The sequence below is a fragment of the Calypte anna genome, chromosome 1, assembly GCF_003957555.1.
Source record: "Calypte anna isolate BGI_N300 chromosome 1, bCalAnn1_v1.p, whole genome shotgun sequence".
NCBI classification, from domain to species: Eukaryota; Metazoa; Chordata; class Aves; order Apodiformes; family Trochilidae; genus Calypte; species Calypte anna.
Genome location: NC_044244.1, coordinates 13,449,417 through 13,473,237, shown reverse-complemented (window position 1 = coordinate 13,473,237; position 23,821 = coordinate 13,449,417). Strand labels below are relative to the sequence as shown.

Here is a 23,821-nt window from a genome sequence, read left to right as displayed (position 1 = left end):
TGCAATGGATCACCACTCTGCTGCCACGCTGTGGGGCAGGGACCTGTGTTGCTGAGACCCCCTTTTGGGGGGTGCCTTTGGGTCGGGGTGGTTTGTGTGACTGGGGTGTGCTGGCTGGGGAGGGAAGGGCTGTGCTGTTCTCTGCCGGGGACCTGGGCGAGGCCTTTGTGCATGGCAGCCAGAACCAAGGCAGCAAGTCAGTGAGTCCGGGCATCACACACAGCTCCCTGCAGGAATGATTTCTTGGTTCTGCCATCGGGCAGCCTCGTCACCTTTGAGGACCCCAAGCAAGCTTTGCAATGTGCTGCGCTTCCTCAAGAATTATTTCAGTGGTCACAGTGCTGTGAATGCAGAGCGGGAGAAACACGAAACAGGGATAAGTCACTTCCAGGGATCTTGAGGTTATTTCCTAATAGCAGCAATGTTTCTGTTTGCAGGAGAACTCCGACACATTACCAAGCTGAAACCTTGGAGTCTTTTTGATGTGCTTGTGGAGAAGTATGGTTGGCCTCACGAAGATGCTGCACAGTTTACAGATTTCCTGATTCCTATGCTAGAAATGGTCCCAGAAAAACGTGCTTCAGCTGGAGAATGCCTCAGGCATCCGTGGCTGAATTCTTAGCAGAATCTCCCAGCTGTCAGAAAAAGCCAGCAACCACTTTCCAATGCATTGGACCTAAACGGTGACTGTCACAAATTCTTTAGCAGGATCACACGTGAGCTGGCTTCAATCCTCAGCCCTTTGTTTTGCTTGAGGTACTGTTTGACATTTTGCTTTTTGTGCACTGTGTTCTTGGGGAAGGGTAGTCTTTTTGTCTTCAGCTAGTAGTTTACTCACCCACTTTCTTAAGAAAACACTTAACGTGTCTTTAAGCATTGTTTCTTGTGTTGTGTGGCATTCAGACGTCAGATTTTTGAACAAAGGAAACTTCCCCCCATGTGTTTTGGCAAGTTTTGTAACTATTTATGGAAAAAAAATATTTTAGCTGATGCATATTATATAATTTACAAGCGTAAGAAATTTATCAAGTCAGAACTGAGTTATGGCAAGGAATTGTACAATTTTATCTTCTGGCAAAGGGACATCATTCTTGTATTATAGTGTATGTAAATGCACCCTGTAAATGTTTATTTCCATTTAAATATGGGACTGGGGACTCAATTTCAGAGTAAAGCAACTAAGTTTTAGAGAGCTTTATAGCAAATCAATTGCATGTAGTGGACTTCAGACTGCTTTAAGGAATTGTGTAAACTTTCTATTCTGTAGCAGTTCCCGTTCATTGGATTTTAAACAAAGTGGCTCTGGTTTACAGGATTTCATTCCCCAAATGGCACTTTAAAGGAAGGCTAGACTTCTTTCTAATAAAGTATGCATTATCATTTAGCACTCCCTTTTAGAACTTTTGCCTATTTTAAGTGCTTTTAAGAAAAGAGAAAAATAGCAATTTCCCTTACAATGTGATAGTGAAGACATGGTACCATATGGTGTTGCCTTTTTATAAGCACTGTAAGTTGTACTATACCTTAAGAGAAAAAAATAAATTAAAAGTCGAGCATGAGAATCACTCTCTGTGTAGAATTACTGATCTTTTATAATAAAAGCGTGTGCTTGGAATCAGTTAAGGAAGGATATAGCTGCAAAAACTTACAGTGCAGTGGGTGAGATAATCCAAGAAGCAAGATCATGCTCATTCCATTCATAGCTTTACACGTTTCTAAAACAAATTGCACTAGCTTTATTCTTTCCCATAACCAGACATACGATGACCATTGTAAGTTGCACGCAACAATGTCAGGTTTCCTAGGACAAAAATAAAAAAAGAAAAAAAGAAAAAAAAAAAGCTGCATAGGCTGAAGCTTATAGGCAATATGGATTTTAGAATGTACAGCACGGAGGTGTTTTGTCCTCTTCTAGAAGTCAGTGGGATGAATGTAAGCTTATGCTGATCTTCATGTAACTACGGTGCCACTTTTTCTTGACTTTGTCCATATGAAATTTATTCACATGCCTTTGCAATAACTAGATTGTGGTAAGATAGCCCCATGCTGTAACAATAACCAGTTGTTTGAGGTGCTTGCAGTTGTCTAATTAAAGTGTTTTGTTTTTTCAGACAGTGTGCTGGTCATTGGAATCTTTGCTAGCCCTGACTCCAGCTGTCTATTTGCTAGAGATCTTTGTCACTGGGGGTGGGGGGGTGTCTCAGCATGGCCAAAGTGCAAAGCAGCTTTTTGTGTTCATGTCAACAAAGCACCACCTGGTGTCTGTCAGAGCATCCTGAAGGGTAACGTGGCTCCAGGGGCTGTGTGTGAGCGGTTGCTGGGTGAAACATGACAAAACTGAGAGGAGTGTTAGCGTCATACAAGGTGCTGAACTGCTGTCAACAAGCAAACGATTACCCCATAGGCTGGTGCAGCCACTCCTCCAAAAAGAACCTGCAAAGCCACCATACAGCATGAGGCAAACACACGGATCAGGAGAAACCTGTCCAAGCACTGAGGCCCTGCCAGCAGCTGGGTTTGAGGACTCTGCCTTCACCCTCTGCTGCCAGCGCCACACAACAGCTGCAAGGATGACACCAGTGAGGAGGACGGTACTGCGGTGGACTCCAGAGCTAGAGGTAAAAATTATGTTCAGCTTCACATCTGGACCAGTCATGCTGAGTCCCTGCAACTAACGAGATGCTTCTTCTTGAGTACATAGAAAATACTAGCACGTGCCCGAGGGCCCTGCTGCGATGCGAGCACTGCACCCATGGGACCCTCACCTCCCGCCCACCCTGTCCTGCAGCCCAGCAGCTTCGCGCCCCTCCACCCGCAGTGTGTATCCTCCTGCTCCTGTGCTGGAGCTGATGGCGTTGATCAGCGTGGAAGGGGGTCAGGGATGCAGATTTTTCTTAAGAGGGGGGTCAGGGTGGGCTGGGTTGGGGTTTCTGCTGGTGGCAGTGTCCTTGCCCTGCTGTGCAGACTGTGGCACAGCAGTGTGACACCCCAGGTGTGCTGCAGGGCCAGCTGTTGCTCAGAGAAGTATTTATTTAGTATTATAGCTAGTATTATATTTATTTTTGCTAATCAATTTTTCAGTCGTTACAGGCAAATTAAAATTTAAAGTAGCCCCCTATTTTTTTTTTTAATCTACATGTTAAAAAGTATTTACCACCTTCTTTCAGTGAGCAGAACAGTTGCTTCCCAGCCCACCCTCTCCCATTTCAGGTTTTATGACACACTGGTTTCCTTTGCTTTGGAGGTAGAGCTTTTGAACAGCACTTGAGATGCAAGGACACCATCACCCTCAGTTATAGAATAACTCTGGACCTGGTAAGTGCAACAGCAAGTCCTAGGTACTCCCCAGCAGCAAGAATAAACTTCCTTTAATTAAAAAAAAGCAACAACAACAAAACCAAACAAAAACCACCCCTGCTCTTTAGTCCATAACCTTCCCTCCCCCATTTTAGCACTATACACTTGGCTCCCCTTTGATGAGGAAAGGGGCAGGGTGGAGGTGGGCAGTGATGAGGAAAGCTGCCCAACAATACCTTGTAGCTGATCTTTAAACTTACTGGAAACGGTGCCAAGGAAGTCTGCTCCCCCTGTACTGCACCCACAGCAGGGCCTGAGCAGGGGGTGCTGCAGGGCAGGGAGGGCACTACTGCAGTCAGAGTGAGGTCTGACAGCTTCAGCTCTGCCCCTGTGCAACTGTTGGGTGTCACAGACTGTCAGAAACACCTCCCAGGACTCTGCTGTTGCTCCTCACCTCTAGATCTGCAGGGGAAATAAACACCTTCCCTACAGCCAGCTCCACATCTGTCTGTGCTACAGCCACAAGCTGGACAGTGCAGGGAGGGGAACAGGGGGTTCAGGTCCCTGCAGACATAACCACCCTTCCAGGACAAGTAGTTAAAACTGACAGAGTTGTGATTTATTAACATGAATTAAAATGCCCAACCAGTGCTGCAATGTGACAGTATATTAAAAAAAAAAAATTAAAGATCATATACTGTACTACTTTCACAAAGATCACACCTTTTTTTTCTTTTTTTTTTTGCAAAAGAGACTTATTATATACAATACTATATCAAATGAAAGAAGCTTTAAGCAATTTTACAAGCAAAAGAAATACAGTATTTACAGCACTTGTCAGACATTAGAAACAGTCTATACATTAAATTACATTTTCTGCAAATAACTGATGAAACAAAAAGCCATGTCCACACCAAACTATAAAAATTTGTATTGCATTGTTTTCTATCTCTATGCACACAAAGAACTGTTGACAGAAGAAAATGGAAAAAAAATAATTTGTTAGTGCCATCACTTAGCCTGTGTACTTATTTAATTACATATGTATAAAAGTAATATAGAAAACATTCACTAAATGAATTTAACTGCAACAATAAAACTTTAAAGATTATGCAGCATCAAACCTACTGCCAGAAAAAACAGCTGGAATGTTCACTTACAAAATAAAAGAAATACCTAATACTGGCTTAACAGCACATTTTCAGGAATTTTAAAAAGCAAAAAATGGAAAGAATACAATGAAAGAGCACTGGTGTTTGCTTTTATACAAAGTATCATGTACAAGCTTTAAAAAGTACCTAGAATAGGTACATATGAAATATATACAGTTTATATTACAGAACATTTTAAAAATGTTTAGAATTAAAGGGATCCGTTTTAATGCCACCCCGAACCATGGTAATTGTTCTGAAAAGTGGGTGGCACCTGTGCTCTGTGGATGGGGATTTGCCCAGGCACCGGGGACGCCTGCTGCGGCCCCTGCACCCCGTGGGGAAGGGTGACAGAGCCAGGGTGAGGGCAGAACCCCGGAGCAGGAGGTGTTGCAATACTGTTTGGTCCTTGAGGTTGGATGTGAGGACCCTGACCAGGGAGTGGGCAATGAGGTCCTGTTCCAGCAGGCTGATGTTGAGGTCCAGGTCCTAATGTTGTGTGATGTGGGGCTTGTGAGGAATAGGAGGACACACTTGTGTGAGTGTTTGAAGGAAAATGGGGGGGTCCTTGATGAGATGGGTGGTGTAACCCTTGTGCTGATGCTGGGTGATGCCCCGAGCCTATAACGTTAGAAGGTGGAGGGGGGGGGTGGGGGAGGTGCAGAGTTTACAACATGCTGGTGTTGTGCTTGCAAACCTTGGTGTCCAGTTGAAGGGTGGGGAGGTTGGTGGTGGGGCAGAGGACCTGGTGGCGGAGGCGGTGGTGGCAAATGGTGACCAGCAGCTTGAGAATGGATGTGTGATCCAGGAGCTACTGCCACAGCATGAACTGGACCAACAACGTGTGCTACAGAGTGCTGCTGATGGGTACTTTGCTGCTGTACAAGGTGAGGACCTGGAGCGGGTGGTGGTGGAGGAGGAGGTGGAGCAGCAGATGCTGAGGCCTGGTGATGAATACCGGGGTTCTGAGAGGGCAAAAAATGCCCTGCAGTTACGTGGTGTCCCGGCACCGTTTGCTGACCTGCAGTGCCAGGAAGTGCTTGATTTGGTCCAGATGAAAAAACGGTCTGTTGGGGTATGCTGCCCTTCAGCTGGCTGTAACTCTGAAAGTTTCCTGCGGGCTGCTGGCTTTGATAGTAAGTAGAAGAAGGGGGAGGAGGGGGCGGGGGAGGCGGTGCACTGCTGTTCAAATTTTGTTGGTTAAACTGGCTGTAAGAAGCTGAAGATTGTCCTGAAGTTGTCTGAGTAAAGAGGGCTCCGCCAGCCTGCTGCTGATTACCGGGCTGTAGGGTTGGTGCTGCCGGATAGAAGTTTCTGTGAGTTTCCCTCTGAGGTGTTCCAACTTGAGGTGACTGTGGGTGATGAGGTCTGTACGGAGATCCCAGCTGCTGCGAGTGAGGCTTTGGTGACAGGTACCCATGCTGCACAGGGGCATGAGGGGTGGAGGGCTTGGGAGCATTTTCTACATGAGGCGAAGGGGGACAATGCAGCTTCAAAGGTGCAGAAGGCAACTTCTGTGGATGGGAAAGTTGCTCAGCAGAACCGCGCAGATGAGACTGAGATGGGTGGGGTTTTGAAAGTGCTTGGACACTGTTTCCCAGCTGTTTTTGTTGCAGCTCAGATTTCGGGTGATTTGCACACTCAGCCTCGGGTGCATTTGCTGCAGTTTCCCAGTGTGGATCTGATTTTGTGGGTGTTTTCCCAAGCGACTGCGTTGAAACAGGACTGGGTGAAGAGGGCTGGAATGAAAACAGTCAGTCAGCACCAAGCATTCCAGATACTCAACTGTGCATGCACAGAACAAGAAGAGCTGCTCAGAATACTGCTCTCTCCCCCTGATGGTGAGAAGTGTTGAGACAGAGGATACATACTTCGTGTAAGAAAAACAGCAACAATAGAGAGCTCAAACTTGGCAAAGACAGTACTTTTAGCAAGTACATAGCAATCATTCATGAATGTCAAATATAAGCAAGTGTCTTTTAAAACAGTAGCAGAAATATGACCCATTAGGTCAAAGTCAGATTCTGTTATTTGTTAAAAGTTTTATATTTCTAGTCTGAAAGAAGGAATTCCAGACAAGAGCATTTAAAAAATAAAGCCATTTTTCAAGTGATTTAACATTTTAAAACTGGCACAGTGCAAGCAAACATACTGAACTATTACAAAGTGAGTTACTTTTAATACTGTACAACATCATTCCCCAAATCAGTGCCTCTACTGACAAACACTGCCACGCCCTGACATGGCAAGAGCAAACTCCTCTTTTAAGGTATGGAGCACAGAAATCACAGTACTAGTCTCAGCTCTGCCAGTTCCTCAGCATTCACCCTGCAGAACTGTGGTGATGCTGAATCCACTGATACAATCTCTCGTGTCTACAGAGTGCAAGATCATATATAAACAGGTATAGCTACTGAAAGAAACAGAACATAAATCAACTTTTTAGTATACATGCATTACCACAAATATTCTTACAAAATACTGCTATGGTAAATTACTGAACACATACATGTTCACTTAAGTAGTAAATCATGAGATCTGTTTTTTTTAATGACTTATCAGACATACATGTACATATTCACACACATATTACACAACACAGAAAACCCAGATGCACCATGTATGCTGCATTACCTTGCTTGCTTTTGAGGGACTCTTACAAGTCTTCTGTGAAGTATCTGGGGATGGACACTCAGAAGGAGGCTCTGAATTTTCAGGATCAGGTTCTACAAACATAAAGCAGAAAAATATAAAAGTGGAAAATAAGCCTTTTGCAGAGATCACTTAGTACTATATATAACTTTAGAAGAGCTGCTGAAGTTGTAAGAGACTATTCAATATGTCAAGTGTCAGACAAGGTCATCTGCTTACTGACCTTCCAGAAATTCAGTGAAAGAAGGGACCTTAAGCTGCAACTGGGAAATGAGATTTGAATGAGATGAAGGTGGAGACTGAACATGAGACGGTGAGCATGGGCTACAGGGTGACTCTCGCCCTACAGATGAAGCAGACCCAAACACAACATTAGAATGATTATGGACTGCCATGGGGGAACTGGTTAGATTCATCTACCTTCCAGATGAAGCAGCAACTCACCACTGTCCTTGTCTTTCCTATGATCACTGAGAAGTAAAGCTCGCTGGTAACTTCGTTCTCTCACTTGTTCCACAGAGGTTGATGCAGTCCTGGAAAGGAGAAACATTTTAGATTAAAGGGGATGTACTCCCACAGACCAGATTTAGGACAACGTATATGAAAACAGTGGGTCAGAGATAATTTACAGCATTGTGACTGTGTAAGAGCCAAATAACTGGTTGTGGGTAAGGAGTGTGATTTGTTAAGTAGTTTGTATCTATTTTCTCCCACTTTAAATATCTCAGCTTCCTGCAACTGACAGTTCATCTTAATATGGAAACATCTGTAGATTTGTGGGTTGTGTTCTGAATTTTTTCTTCTTCTTCTTTCAAAATACCTTAGAAGTCAAAAACTAAACTTCAAAAATAAAAGTTGCAGGTAGTACTGCTTCATATTCTCCACTTACAGAAAGCTGGAAATTTGCTCTTTAATAGTGGATCCATAGATGCATATACTGCACAAATATATCTCTGCTTAAGCTTCTACATTTATCTTGAAAAGTGACAGTCATAGCTTCTCTCATAACTAGTCACATCTGGCAATCACAACCTGATCAAGAACATAAATGGCTGCGCTCTACAAAACTCAATTTTTCTTTCAGACAAGAACATACAGCACTGCTCTACAATACTGCTTTACTAAAATAGATGTTGGCATTGTCTGCAGGAGTACTACAAACACTTAATAATAAATTCTTCTCCTTTTAGCCTGTTTCCACACATTCTGCTTACAATACCATAGACCTGTGTCTGCACTGTGAACTTGAGACCCTTTTCAATGAAAATCTGAAGACTACACTTATTTTTCTCCTTCAGCTGGTTCTACAAAATTGTTCTGGAATAGCTGGAGCATCTGAGCAGAAGGACATTCAACTTCTCAGCCCATATTCATCCTCAACACTATTAGGCCTTCACTACAGCATAGAGAATACCTGCAGGGTCTGCTAATTATGGGCTGGAGACAGTGTCAGCACAGCTGATCATCTAGATTAAAACTACCAAAAAAACAGTGGGAAATATTGTCCAATGTTTATAACAGACTGAAGTCATTCTATGTCACCTCCACACTTCATTCCTCACCAGGATTTTTGGATGTTGGAGCATCTGGCATGGCAGCCAACAGAGCATATGGTCTGCACACAGGGGAACCATTTAATGGTCATGAACAATGATTCAAGTGTCAACACACATTCTATACCTGAGCAGAAGGAACCACTGGCAGACTGCAAGCAGCCCCTCACACACTGCACTTCAGCAAACCCCACAAGTCCAGCCACATTACTGAAAAAACAGATTTCCTCTATTCACCTAGAAGCTTTTGCAAAGCATCTTTCCAACCTCCCTTCTGGAAAGGTTTTGAGATTTCAGATGAAAAGCACTCTCCAGCCCACAAATAAAGCAGTGAAGACACAAGGACTGAGTGCAGCACCAAGGCCATGCTGAGGATGAGACTCAAGTGTCTCACAGCCCTTACAGCATCCTCACTACACTGCTGCTGCTTCCTTCTCCACACATCTTGGCAAGCACACACAAAGCCCAACCTATGCCCTGCTGGAAGGAGCACATCTACTCAACCAATCCTATTTTCTACTATTTACAACAGTACTTTACCTACACAGTTTTAGAATCTACAGAACTAGACAACCTGTCTTGCTACAACTGGTGCCTAGTTTGCTCTCAGGAAAAAAAATTCAGAATGAAAACAATTTAATCAGCATCTTATGGGTATTTCTCCGAATATTTTTATTTTATGAGGTATCTCCTACATATGAGAAAGAGAAGACTCTGTGCTAATCTGAAAGAAAGGTTTCTAAGCAGTAATTTGAAGCTTCAGCCTTACTAATGAAAACTAGATTTCTAATACAAATTACTTAGAATTACGGTAAAAAAATTCAACAGCCCTTAGTCCAACAGTTTTCTGACTTACCACTGAACTTCTGGTTCATTCTTCTCATTGGAGGAAGATTCCTTAACTGCACAGTTGTTGCCAATGTCTTCTGGAGCTGCATTACAAACAGCAGTTGGCAGTGGTACAGGTAGGCTTGCAGTGTTGTCTGTTTGCTCCCCATTTTCACCACTGTTGTTACACCCATCATTAGCACCATTGTTACTACTTGTATTTCCTCCACCAGCAGCATGAGGAGATACAGTAACCAGGGGGAAGTTTTCTGTCTTTGAGCCACTTTTTCTAGCTTCTCGCTGTCTCTTACGGTATTCTAATAAGGATACCTAGGGAAAAAAAAAACAGAACAAACATTAGAAAGGAAGTTTACTTGTTTCCTTTCTCACAGTTTACATTAAATGTATTCTTTCAGTAAAACATACAATTTAATTGGTTCTAAAAGAAAATGGGTACAGATTAATTGAAGATATTTCACTACACCTGCAGTGAATTTAGAGTACTGAGCTCCTAATGACTGTAAGCACAATGTAAAAAAGAAGCAGCTTCTGCCAAGAGAAGGAAGTCTGAATTCTGCTGCATGGGAGAATCCAAAGGTGATTCAGTTCACTCTTCTACAAGGGACTTTACAGTTTTTCCTTAAACTGCAGCATTAGTAAGAGTATACTGATATGGTAAAGCTAATTCTAAGACATGTCACATGTCAGTTCTGACTCCCTCATATGAAAAACCCACCATGTTTCTGCTTCATTCTGCTGCATGTATCAAAGGATTCTGTAAGCTCTTCACACCTTTTTTTTACATACAAAATTTACAACTAAAACTTCCATTCTTTTCACAGTTTGTGTCTTTACTGCACTCTAAAGGAGACTGACTAAGAACATATTTAATAATAAATTCCAAGTAAAGCTTGTTACCAAAACCAGTGACACAGTAAGGGAAAAGTCATTTCTGCTTTACATATATATATATAAAATAATTTCACAGAACCTTCCGTAGGATGGAAAATAGCTTAAATGTTTAAAGGTTGCCTTCAGTGAGAAAAATAAATGTGTATTCACTACGTATCTTCAGGATTTGAATCAGGAAAGCTGCAATACTGACCCCTTCAGACCTACTTTACTCAGTAATGACATTAGTTTGGTGGAAATTACATTTAGTGTCTTTAAATCTTTTCTCCTAGTTACCAGCAACCTACTCTGAACCATACAGTATCCAAAACAAGAAAATGAAGTGATGAAAAAACCCCTCTGCACTTAATTAGCTTAATCCTTAATACAAGCAGACATTCAAGACAGTCTGTGCTTTTTTTGCAGTCCTAGGGTTGGAATTGTTCATTAAAGTGTCTTCTATATGTCATCTGGGATAAAACAGTTAAAAATTTTATTTTCCATACAGGAAAGTTTAGATCAAGAACTGATCTTACTTTTAAGCAAAATGAGTAATTTCTACATCACATGACTTGGATCCCTTGAAGAATATTGCCATAAAGAAAGTTTAAGCTTTAAGAATGGATGAAGTCTATGCACCGTGGCTACTATGTACAGAACTGCATCGAGGTGGGAAAAACTTGTACAACAGTGAGAGAAAATAAAAGAGCACTGACATGCTCAAATACAGAAAAACTTCCTTCAACAAATGCATAAGGACATTAATGTCTAATGTGGTTATATGGAAAGGCTTCTATCACTCTCCTACAAAATTCCTGAACTGTCACCTTTTCTTTAGGTGAGATTCCTCCCTCATTTCAGTAGAAAGTTGTTTTTTCTGTGTCTTCTTGGAAGCCATAAAACTCCTTTCTTTCATGGGTACACACAGAGTTTTCTTTGGCTGTTTCTTTAAACTGAAACTTTTAGGCAATTCTGGGGAGGATGTCAGGGGAAGCTACACTTTCTTTTTTATTTGGGCATTACTGTAGCATAACCCCTTAGCAGTAACATCCAAGAATCCTTGTCAGCAAGAGAAATGGGGGGAAGGTTAATGAAGCACAAGTGTTGCTGAAGTTTGAAAAAAATTAAGTTCAGACAAAGAGGAATGTGAAGCTACAGGAATTCTGGCTTTGCCAAAACAGCAATGCTACAGTGACATACATGGGAGATGATTCTCTGACTCAGGACCAGGTAAGAACAGAGTTCCTACCACCTTGCTTCAGTTGTGTCTCAGTTTGAAGCAAAGTAAACAAAAAAAACAGTTCTGATGTAGAACTTCTGAAGGAGGAATCATGAGGGCTCCCTGGATGGAAGCCCCACAGCATGGGAGGTGGTGTGTACAGGGGTTGCAATGGGATCAAAACCCCATTTCTGCATGCATCTAAACACACAGAATATGCCCCCATCTCCTTGATCATTGCTTCCATAAAGACATCTTTCAAACAAGTAAGTACTTCAGTCTGTTACAAGAAAGAACTGGCAAGCTGCTGCACTGGAGACTGCTGTCTTTTATGTTGTCACCCTTTCTGCAAGGAGCAGAGGGAATCTAACCTGAGAGTACAGTCACAGACAGATAAGCAGCATAACTTCCAATTCTGGTTCAAGCTGCCCACAACCACACAACTTCTTCTTTTGTAAGAGTAGAAAATTTAGATTTTGCTCATTTTTCAAACACAGTACAAAGAAATTAAGCCAAGAAAAAACTGCTTTGGACTAATGGTTTCAAGATACCTGAAGAAAATAAAAATTGGAAATTTAAAGTCTCGGTATCAATAAATCTGTCAGTGCAATTTCTTACAGTAATTTGTAACAAACTTTCACAGTGTATGATCTCTATCATTCCGGTATGTATTTTGTGTAAAGAATACTGTAATACCTGTAGCATAAGCAACCATTTTCAAACCTGAGAATTATTGACAAATTAAAGACCCATATAAAATAAAGTGAATTTTTATCTATTAATCGGCTAAAATAAATTTAACTAATGTGTGTATGGAGCATTACTCTTTGCTCTCTTATTTCCCCTAAATAAGGTCTACTACATTGTAGTATGTGAAGATAAGCCATCAGGGCTTTTTTAACTGTATTACAGTTCTTTGTTATAGAAATATCATTAGCAGACTATACAAGACAGGCCAAACAATTCTTAAAATTATAACCTTTTTCTTTTGTGGAGGATTCTGTGGTGTGCAATTTCCATCCATCAAGTTGTCGTTATTGACAGCTCTTCCAAAGCCAGATGCCATTCCATCTTCTGAAGTACAAAAAACAGATGCTTCCATGAACATGCCTCTAGCATCGTCTTGAATCAGGCACTTTGACTCGCTTATTCTGAATCCACCTCCTACCTCCAACTGATGTGAAGGGGTCAAGTCCCTCAAATTAGAATTCATTGAGAAATTTACACCTGTCCTGTCGGGACTTTTTACCCAGGAAGAATAAATTGTGCCCCTTCCACAATGAGCAGTTTCTAATTGGCTGTTTGAATCAGTCCTATCATGTGTGGGGGCTTCCAGGTTTTTATGCAGTGCACTTTGCTCAATTACTTCGAGTCCCAGCTGGAGGTCTGACACAGATTCCATTTCTCCAGTGCACTGCCGTGTGACATCAGTTCTATTCCTTGGACTGGAATATCCAATAGTCTTTATTTCCTGCAGGCCCACGTCTGTCAGGTTTGAATTTCTGAAAGAATTCAGTGCTAGAATCGATGCTCTGTCATATCCCTGTATGAAGAAAAAGCATGTCAAATAATCTTCCAAACTCTTAACAAAACTGCAACTATTCTGACATTCAGCTGGGGGATTAGAGTCTTTCCACTACCATGAATTTATCTATTTTTGAAAAGCAATTCTGCAGGCAGACACTTATTTCTACTATTGCCATGTATTAAGTAAAAGCATTTCAATAAAATAGATACGAACCAAAGTTAATTTTTAACTTTAAATGACAGGCAGAGGCAGAGCAGAAGCAAGTCTCTGGCCAAGAAGTTACAAAGCACTTACTTCAATTTAAAAACCAGGGACCCTTGGTGTCAAAACATTTATTTCAAGAAGTAATTATTTTGAGTTACAAAAACTGAATTTTATACTTCTTAAAACTATGAACCATGAAAAACCCAGCACATATCTGTGGCTGGAACTACTTCTATAAAACATTATATTTTAAAGTTTTCATGAATCCTTTCTAAATTACTTCTATTGAAGAGTGACAGTTCCAAAGTAAACCCCCTCAAGTCAGATAAACATTAAAATACTCAATTACAGTAGTTTAGAACTGTTAAATTCAGTTGACAGTTATGATGGTGTTTTTCACAACTATTTTGTGTATTTCAACATTTATTAAGATTCTGACCTAAAAAACCATATGTGTGTGTGTGTGTGTATATATATATATATATATACATGCTTAGTTCCCAGGGGAAAATATCTGGATCATTTATTTACTCATCAGAAATTAAAGTCTCTTAGTATAACCCACTTTTTTTGTTTTTACCTTTTTTATTTTTACCTATTCCTTTTAGGTGTCATTAAGTTTACAGTTCACACTGCTTGTGCAGTTTTCACATGAAATTGTAGCTTGATGTTTTACATTTCCTCACCCCCATAGCCATGCTCCTCTAGTGGCCCAGCCACTCACGTGTGTCCTCTCTGAGGGACAGGTCCATAATTTCACACTGGGAGTACTCAGGTGCATTCCAACAGCACTTGCTGGAACTGAACTCATCCACCTAAACCCATTTACTACCCTTCTGCTCTCCTCTCTCATGCTGAGCATAGCTAGGCTCAACAAAAACAATTAAGAGATGCAGGTAACAAGGAGAAATATTAATTTAGATTTAACTGCAGCCTGAAAAGCAAAACTGTTGTTTTTCTGTTCTTATCTATAAATTGCAGTATTTACTCCTTTCCATGACAGCCATCAGGATTTTTGAACAATACAGAACAAGGGGAGAAAGAAATCAGGTTAAAAAGAGAAAATCAAAGAGGTGAAATGAAAATATACAGTAATAAGCAAATAAAACCTGTAAGGAAGTCACGCTGTACATTTCAGGAAACTTGCAATGGCTGTTGAAAAGCATTTACTAAGAATGATGCAGCCACACACATGAAATCAAGACACCACTTGCAGTTTTTAGCAAATATCCTTACCTCTTGACTGTAAGCTCGCCTTTTTATTTCTGGGGAACTGTCAGGTGAGGAAATATTCTAAATAAATAAGAAAAAATTGCAAATCAGTTTCTTTTTTTAGCCAGGAAAACAGAAAGCATTCCCCTGTAGTGAGTACAAATACTGATTTACACTAGGACAACTACACTCAAATCCATTAGGAATCTCACCTCAAAGTGCATGGTATTTCCATGTATACATGGAGTTACAGGAGTAACTGGTGAATATATGGGTTTGTAACCATTCCTACAAGCTTCATCTTCTGTTTTTACCCTAGGAGGAGTAGCAAACAATGATGGCTCAGAGGCAGTGATGTCAGCATGAGTTGGTGTGGCATACGGAGAAGGAGTAGGTGTGGAGGTTTCTGAGAATGCAGACTCCAACAGTTGATAAAGTCTTCGTTTTTTTAGTGGTGTTGTTAAATCTGTGTATTAAAATTAGAAAGAAACAAGAAGAGATCTAGATATAGTAATCGCAGTTAAGTACTGTAATGAAATTATTAATTTCATGTTAAAAAAAAATCCAGTAAGATTACAAAAATCTCTTACAGGGCGGGCTTCCTGGAAGATGAACTCTTAACAGCTGACACTTAATGGAAAACTACACTACATATATATATCAGTAGCTGAAATCTGTGTGCTAGGATGATGGTAGGAGCTGTCTCCTGAAAATTTAAATCCACTTTTATGCATTTTGCAGACTGTTCACTAAAAAGTGGAAATTCCAAGTTCAGGAATGTATAAGGAATCACCTGATCCAATCCACATCATCTCAGATGTGTTGAGTTTTTAGTGTGTTCCTTTTTTGTGTTGTGCCTACAAGATCACACAGCATTTCCTCCATGTGCAACACAGGCCTACATAATTTAAAATTCTGAATATACAGAACAGCATGGAAAATGAATTTATACTCTAACCTCTTAATACTCATAATAAAAACCATGAGTCTTTTGTTGACTTTACACATTGTAAGATAAGGTTGCTGCTTATACATGAAAGGGGAAAGAAAAATCCCAACCACTACACAACTAAGCACTTCTTTCAAGGAAAGTATCAGGAAACAATGTGAATACCCCTGGAATTTTCATTAACTCATTACTTTAAAAACAGTCCATAAAGTTCAACTGCTTTGACATAGCTCTTACTGTACCAGTAAAAGTTTCACCTGTTAAGGAACAGCTGTCATTCAGTAATAAAGGACTTTTGTTTTCACCATTGATGGTTGGACTTCTAGATCTCTCTTGTGACGGGGAATTAAATCTATCAATCATTGTCGAATTTTCCTCTTCCAAAGCCTGCTTCAACCAACGCTGTAATAAAACAAGTTCAAATCAGTGACTTACCAGTTTACTCATAAATGTTTCAAACCACATTACAGAATTATTTTGCCAATCAGCTTTTTTTATGCTTGAATTTGTGCTAGCAAGTAAAGACTTATTTTATTTAAGATGGGATGGGGAACCATAGCGAAGGGAAGCATTACCTTCTTACAAGAGCCAGTAATGTTTTCCACAGGTTCTTTTTTCCTCCTCTTTTCTGAAAGAAATGGTGAAGTAAAACGAATATAGTGCTTTGGAGTTGAATATACATGTGGACTGTAAGTGAGACCTGGTAAAGAATTCAGCTGAGTAGCCAGAACTTCAGGGTCGGTAGTTATGCGCAGAGGCCTTTCTGACAGACTGTCTGCAGGCTTCCCCGTTTTATCACTCTTCTCACTTAACCATTCACTGACTAAGTGCTAAATGGAGAGAGAAAAAATGTGTCATTTGAGTGTTTTTATCAGTGGCTTTTAGAAATTTTTAGAAATTTTAGAAATTTTTAGTCTAATTATTCACCCAATCAACTGCTATGCAAACCAGAAAGCTAGTTTACAAGCTCTAAGTTCAAGAATAAACAGGGCAAGAATGAGGACAGTTTCAGTGAAAATTTGGGACAGCAGAAGGAATTAGTATAGATTTGTTCTACATAACAAAGTTTTGGTGGTTTTACATTTAAAATAAATTTCATTTATTTTTTAAACTAAGACTTAGTTCTTCTGTATTTAATTTTCCTGGAATATATTATACAAGTGCCCAGAGGAACTGTACTTATTATGTGATTAAGTATACAAACTCTTAAGTTAAAAAAACTTAAGAAACTTAAACTCTTAAGTCCATCCCTTAAGTGACATACCTTTTTTGTTTTAGGATACTTAGTAGGGCATTTATTAAGTGCTGGAGCTTCCGTTTCAGTAACCATTTCTGTAACAACAGTTTCTGTTTCAGGCTCAGCTACCAGTGCAGCATTCTCAGTTTCATTATGTTGTGAAGTTACTTCCACATCAGGAGAAGATGGCTGGATATCTGAACACATGCTGACAGTTCTGTGTCGTCTTCGTTGTTGTCCAATGTGAGTTCTACTCCGTGAGAAGCTTTTTCTCTGTTTAGCTCTATTAACTTTGGCTGGGGTAGGCTTGGTGGCAGTTTCTTCTTTTGCTGGTTCCTGATACAAAAGGAAAAGTCTAGTAAACAGGTTCCACACACATGTAAAGCTCCGTAGCCTTTTTCAAACAAAATGTCAGTTCTCCCATCCCCTACAGGCCCTGTCATCTTTGTTAGAACAAAAACAGTTAAAAAGAAATATTTCTGTCCTTCAAGAAAACTACAAGATTTACTGTATTTCCCTCCTAAGCACCTCATCATTGGCATAATATTCACACACACCAGTCACTGGACACATCACCACAGATTTGTGTATGAAATGCAACATCCATTCATCCATAAGCTAGAAACCAGCTGCTTACATCATGGTGTCTTTCAGTCCAGTATTATTTTTGTTATTTATAGTTTACTAGGTACTTAACAGCATGCTGACAAATTATCCAGGGAAACAACCTGGACTGAGAATTTGTAGGGCTATTTGCAAAGTAAAAAGCATACTAGCATCCAGCAATAACAGTAAAGTTGTTCTTGAAACCCTAAATATTATTTGCAGTAAACCAGAACAAACTAAAACTTAGTAATTCCTTTCCTTTAAAAGAAAAGAAAAGAACTATAATCTGTTCCTGAATAATCCACTAAAGATGCAAATTACTCTCCACTGCTCAAAGAGGGTGCCTAAGGAGGGCCACCTCCTATGGCTAAAGTCAGCTTGGTAAAACACCTCCTCTCCTGAACTTCAAAGAGAGACTGAATTATACAGCTGGTGCATGGTGTACCTTTTCATAAACTGATGTAACTGAAATTTATTATAACCAAATTATAATACATATATTTGTAGAGTAAAATTCAATCAGGAGCTACCATAACATAATGTCAAAAGAACTATAGAAATTTTCATGAAAACAGATTTGAGTTCAGGGCAAAAAAATAAATTTCATACATCCTAAAGCAATCTAGTTTTAAAATAACATTCCACGTTATTACCTGAATAAATTCAGCATCATTGAGAATCTGTGCTTCCTTGCATTCTGATTTAACCTCAGTTTTTGCTGTGCTGATTCTTTCCAAAGCCTGTTCTCTTCTTTTTTCTCTTTTTTCCAGTCTGGCAAAAGCTTGCAGGATAGCTTCCATTTTCCGTTCTTCTCTTGTCTGATGGATTTAATAATAAAGATCCAGTTTCAGTCATAATATATGTATATGTACATAATTTTTTTAAGGTAGTTCAGAATATGTTCAGTGTATGTTGATATGGAGATAAATTTCAGCAGAAGCTCAGAGGAAAGGGACATGTTGCAATCACTGCAGTTATTACACACTTCTAAAGAAAGGCTTGCATTCATACCAGGCCTGACAAACACGAGGAGAATTTGTATTTTTAAGAAACTGCTAAAAACAGTGATGTACTAGGAAATAACTTGCCTATAAGCATAAAAAAAATAAAATAAATGAAGCTCTGAGCCACTTACTTGCATGTACAGTATTTAAAAACAGTGAAACACTTATGACCAGAAAGATATAAAATACTAATATATGTATGAAACAACAGAAAGCTCCCTTACTCTCTGACCCAATTTTCAAAGTATTACAAACTACACCAAAAAATAGTCAGCATCCAAGAATCAAAAAAGGTAACATCTATAGTTCAGATCCTAGTGCTCAACAGAGCAGATCCCTTCATTGACAGAGTTCTGCTTAAGACAGTAAAGGTGGCAGAATTAGGGGCTTCTATTACAAATTTTATTTATTTTTATAAAAGTGTGGAACTCAACAGTACACTGATATAAACAATGTGTTTATATCAGAGAAAAAATACCTGCAAACATATTCTCCTATGAGTGAATGAGGAACCCAATTTTATTTTGCTGCTGAACCTGCCTCTCTTTGCTCAGTAAAGTACAGGCAAACTTGGAATTATTTGCAATCCCCATAACAGAGGTAATTGCATCTTTGACTACTACAGCAACTGTGCTGTAACTAAGCTTCACAGACTTTTGAGTTACTAAAATACAAATGTAAAGTGCCAAAAACAAAAAAACACCACAAAAAACCCCGCATATCTCTGTAGCAAAATCATCTGACTGATGAGAACCATTCCTCAAAAGAATGACATGACACTGTTTTATGTTTATATCAGAGCTTACATTGTAATTTTTCAGATTTTGTGTTGGAATACATTTTACTTGAGGAGATTTTGCTTTCTGGTGTCTAATACATGCAGGTTTTATCAATTTTGTTATTGGTAAGAGTTGTAGGAAACACCAGCAGAAATCTGTATTTTTTTTTGTAATGTCTGGGCCATTTCTGATCAGTTCTGGTGCCACATCTGAGCACAAACAATAAAATTACAAGTTCTAATTATTAGTATTTCATTATACAACTTGGCCAAGTTTTTGATTTAATTTGTAATTTCAAGCATCTCACATACTGAATGCCTAAAACCCCCCACATTTTAAAATACCAATTTTCCTAACACCGTTCTACCAACCTCTGAAGATTAGGATTTCTGAGGATTTGTAAATTGGGAATTCAGAAGCAGTAGTCAGGATTTTTGCCTATTTTTTATCTATAAAAATGGCCAATACAAGTAACACGCAATAATAAAGAGGAAAATAAAATCTAGGTAATTTCTACATCTTCTTCTAAGTCAATAAAAAATTATAGACATTGGACAAAAAAAGCAGAGTTTTTTTCCAATGATCAAGCCACATAAAATGCTCTCAAATAGCAATCCTTGCATTTTAAGCTGAAGTTCATGTAAGGATTTTAGTTCTTATGTACTCAGATTCTAAAAGCCTACAAAAAAGCTGCAAGTAGGATGGTAAGAGCAGATGTCATTAAGCCTTAGTAACAACCTAAGAAAGCTACTTGCTTTCCAACTTACCATCTTCCTTTTCCTTTCTGCAATCTGCTCCTCTGATTCCATTTCTACTTCATTGCTAATGGGAGTTTTTTCTTCTATATCATCAATAAAATCTGGCTCCTGGAAGAAGGAAATGACTGCTTTACAGAAGCTCTACTACTCTTGCAAGCTAGGGAAAACAAAGCTACACACTACTAAGAATCTGCAGATCACTGCATCAAAAGGACCCAACCAATAAATCAAGAAAAAAGTAAAAAAAACCCACCCCAATATCCATTTTACCTTTGCATAAACCTGTAAATATAAATCACCTGACTAGATCTTTTCTAAGACACTATATCTTAGACATATCTGTAGCTTTTTTCTTTAGCACACTGACCTTATTGAAATTTCAGGGTTCCATACCCACTGCAATCCCTCACCCCACCAAGAAGCCCACCATCACAACTAAACCTCCAAAGTAATAATAACTTTTCAGCATTTACAGTGGCCACTCATCTAGCCATGTTATAAATTAGCTACAGAATTAAGAGGTTTATATTACACACCCATTTGAAAAAAAGCCTTTGTTTAAGTGATACTGAATGAATGCCAAAGAGGTGTTAAACAATAACACACAAGTTTCTCTCAGGTGAGAAGTGTAAATTCTATTAAAATCACATTTTCAACTTAAGCTCTCACTACCGAATCGAATTACACTGCCTTACTTAATAGAAGGAAACACAAACCAATATTTTCTGGTTTAAAAAACAAACAACAAAACTAACCAGGAAACAATAACTTTGAAGAGTTAAGCTTTAACTGGTCCTCTATGCAATTTAATTTTTACATAAAGGACTGGACAAAGGGTTTTTTTAACATTTGTCTAAAAAGTACGATTACACTTTCCCATACACTTTGTTTACCTTAGCATTATATATTTCACCCAAGAAAAAAGCTATTAATTGACTAGCTTCTATTTTTAGATACACATTTTACCAGATCCATTTTTCTCAATTCCTGCTGTTTCAAGGTAAGTTTTAAAAAAACAAGTTCTCCTGTGATTGTTCTATATAAGCACTGTGTAACAGAGGCTCACCAGAAAGTTTTAAATACCAGTTACTCCTTGTTTAAATCGAACAACAACAAAAAAAAAACCCCACAACAAAATCATTTAAGATGAGAAAGTTTAAATGCTGCCTCTCTGCAGATCGTAATTTGTAAACCACATGCCAGGCCTTCTGGATTCAAGTTAGTAATTGATGTCATGGATTTCTCCTACTAGTTCTTTCAAACTCACATATTAAAATAAGTACTAATTTAAAATTGACTAGCATGGTATATTACAAGGTAGCTTTGCCATAGTATCCACCTACATTGTAACACATCTTCCTCCTCCCATCTCCCCAACTTCTATTTAACAGAGCTACAGAGCTCCACTCAACACTGAGCTGCAGCCAACACATAACATTCTAAGCTGAAAATTAATTTGGGTTTGGAGCTGGACTACTTGTTGCTATTTTTAAAATACTACACTCCTGAGTAACATGTGCAACTAACCAAAAGACACTTCAGGAGGGACTGGGAGCTCCTGTAAGCATGATGTGAGGTTTTCACATTACAGATCCACGAAGAAATTCAGAGGAAAAACGTGTAGTTAAAACTGGCATAGGAACTAACGTATTTTTATATGCCATCAAATATTAAGAAAAACAGTATAGGAAAAAAATTGAAACAGCTTATCTACTGTATGATTTTTGATAGCTCTCCCTACCCCTTTTCAGTGACCTGTTAAAATTCCTTTTGCAACTACAAAAGGAGAGTGTGTCTGAAAGCTTTTCTTTCTGATCACATTTGTATCAATACCTGATTATTAGAAATGGACAGCCTCAGGGGAGAGAGCTTCCTCTGTTTATTATCTGCAATTTTCATTTTGGTGGCTGCTCCTTCACAGTCCAATGTAATGTTCTGATTTTGAGTCTCCTTTTCTCTTGAAACATCTTTCTCTTTCTTTCCCTTTTTCCTTCTCGTTTCATATCCTGTATTGATATTTTCTGTAGGCTCAGAACGTCTGAGAACTGGACATTCAGGATTTTCTTTGAGGCAAGCACAATCCACTTTGTATTTACTAGAAGTAATCAAATGAAAGAAGGGATATTTTGATTAGTCTGTATAGCAGCAAGACTTTTCAATACTGAATCACACAAGCTGATACATTTCACATTAAACACCTGCTATGATGCACACCAACCATAGTAAAAGCAGTCAGGTTTTCACAACGATGTACAGTACTACAATAATTCAAAAATTTCACCTACTCTTTAGCTGAATGTGTAACTGTCACATGGCATTCTTTTAAATTCAAGGCAAGTATTTGCTTCAAAGACAGAAGACATTTAAAACCTAAGTATACAAAATCACAGATGCACTGAAGGCAGAGAGTTCTTCCTTTATGCAAAGACAGAAGACACAACTTACAGAACGAGCACATGAGAAATATGTGAGTCACTGTACAATTCTAAGTTCAACTTTAATTTGTAGGAACTGTTGTTGAACTGTTGTTCAAGCACACTAAACTTATATGGGCTGTCAGCTGTAGATACTGAACACAAGTACTACATACTTATAAGAGGATTAATAACAAAAAACAAAAAACCTATCAACCAGGCAATTTCTGAGGCTGCCTTCATGTGAGGGATGGAGGAGTAGTCTACAACACTTAACAGTGCAAGCTAGTCTGAACTCAAGTTGATTAACACACAAACATTCAGAGATGGGGTTAATGCTTCCAAGTCTCCAAGGCTAGGCATTTCTGCACAATGTACCTGTACCCTAGAACATTTCCTACTAGTCAAGAGAAATCATTACATGATTGTATCACTCAGAGACCTTATTTTGCCATCAGATTTCAATGAGGTGTTGGAATAACAGTTCCTACACATGTGACTGGAACTTAACCAATTATTTCCTTTACCATTTCAAAAGGCTTACAGATTATTAGAGCTTCCCCCATTTCATCAAAGGAGACAGTGTCTTCTTGAAGTTACACTACAGAGGCACTCTCATACCTAGGGCATTACTGACTAGTTCTAGATTTTCTTCCCACTATGCTCCCCACACTACAGGACACCTATAGACAATAAATCTTCACAGTACATCTTCATTAATTTTCCTCTAAATTTCTATCTTTTCCACATCATTTATAAGTCACTGCAACATTGCTGAAATCAGCAACAGATACACAGTAATAAAAATATGGGAGAAATCCTGCCCCCACACACAGCTAACTGTAAATGGTGCTTAAGGAGCTCTGTTATTAAAGCAAGCAAGGAAGTGATACAAAGACAAAGCCCCTCTCAATTGCAACATACCTTAAAAAGCATTAGATGTATTTTAGAACAGCATGCAAAAATACTTACCAATTTCCATAATCAAAATCAAAAGCTATAGTAATCTCTGCTCCCTTTGGAATGTTTTGGATGGAGTAAATATAAAGATGAATTGTTCCATCTTCAATTACATGCCTCACCTATATTCAAGAGAACATTAATATCATTAATTTGCAGGGTTTTGTTTTGTTTTTGTATTTTGTATTTTTGTTTTGGTTTTAAAGTATCTGTATAGAAATTGTAAGGACTGCTCAAATTATTGGTTGGAAAACTCAAGGAAATAGGAACTTCTAAGCAAATGAAACTGAATTTAACTTTAGGTACATGCTCACCTCAGCATTTGGTGTACATGAACGCCTGATGAATCGAGCTTCATTTCCAAAAGTCCTTGCATCAACACACATTTCTAGTCCATGGAATTTGGAATAAAACAAAACAAATGGGTATGGCCTGAAAAAGTTCCAAGAAAACCAGGGCTTTACCATTTTAAAGATGCTAAATATAACTTACTCTTCACATTAAATAGCTCTTTAACATAACGTTTGGCATCATACACCAAACCTGTGGGTCAAATCTGAGGATGAAACATCTGTATTT

At 38.9% G+C, this 23,821-nt stretch overlaps 2 protein-coding genes across 7 annotated transcripts in view; one reads left to right on the top strand and one right to left on the bottom strand.

Moving 5' to 3' along the window:
* Positions 1 to 2,110, top strand: part of SRPK2 (SRSF protein kinase 2) — a 139,785-nt gene extending 137,675 nt beyond the window's left edge. For 5 of the 6 annotated variants that reach the window (XM_030456130.1, XM_030456122.1, XM_030456107.1 and 2 more), the window contains one exon: positions 438 to 2,110. In XM_030456130.1, coding sequence (XP_030311990.1) covers positions 438 to 622 — 185 coding nt within the window. In that variant the 3' untranslated portion in view covers positions 623 to 2,110. The remainder of the gene's footprint in view (positions 1 to 437) is intronic. The other variant, XM_030456137.1, reaches the window with a different exon arrangement.
* A 1,784-nt stretch (positions 2,111 to 3,894) lies between these two features.
* Positions 3,895 to 23,821, bottom strand: part of KMT2E (lysine methyltransferase 2E) — a 57,389-nt gene continuing 37,462 nt past the window's right edge. Inside the window, 17 exon segments of the mRNA XM_008493003.2 lie at positions 3,895 to 5,098; positions 5,100 to 6,187; positions 7,083 to 7,174; positions 7,324 to 7,443; positions 7,545 to 7,633; positions 9,510 to 9,811; positions 12,571 to 13,134; positions 14,560 to 14,616; positions 14,748 to 15,001; positions 15,742 to 15,886; positions 16,060 to 16,314; positions 16,749 to 17,057; positions 17,981 to 18,145; positions 19,878 to 19,976; positions 21,702 to 21,963; positions 23,255 to 23,364; positions 23,557 to 23,674. Of these exon segments, the coding sequence (XP_008491225.2) occupies positions 4,675 to 5,098; positions 5,100 to 6,187; positions 7,083 to 7,174; positions 7,324 to 7,443; positions 7,545 to 7,633; positions 9,510 to 9,811; positions 12,571 to 13,134; positions 14,560 to 14,616; positions 14,748 to 15,001; positions 15,742 to 15,886; positions 16,060 to 16,314; positions 16,749 to 17,057; positions 17,981 to 18,145; positions 19,878 to 19,976; positions 21,702 to 21,963; positions 23,255 to 23,364; positions 23,557 to 23,674 (4,453 nt within the window). The 3' untranslated portion in view covers positions 3,895 to 4,674.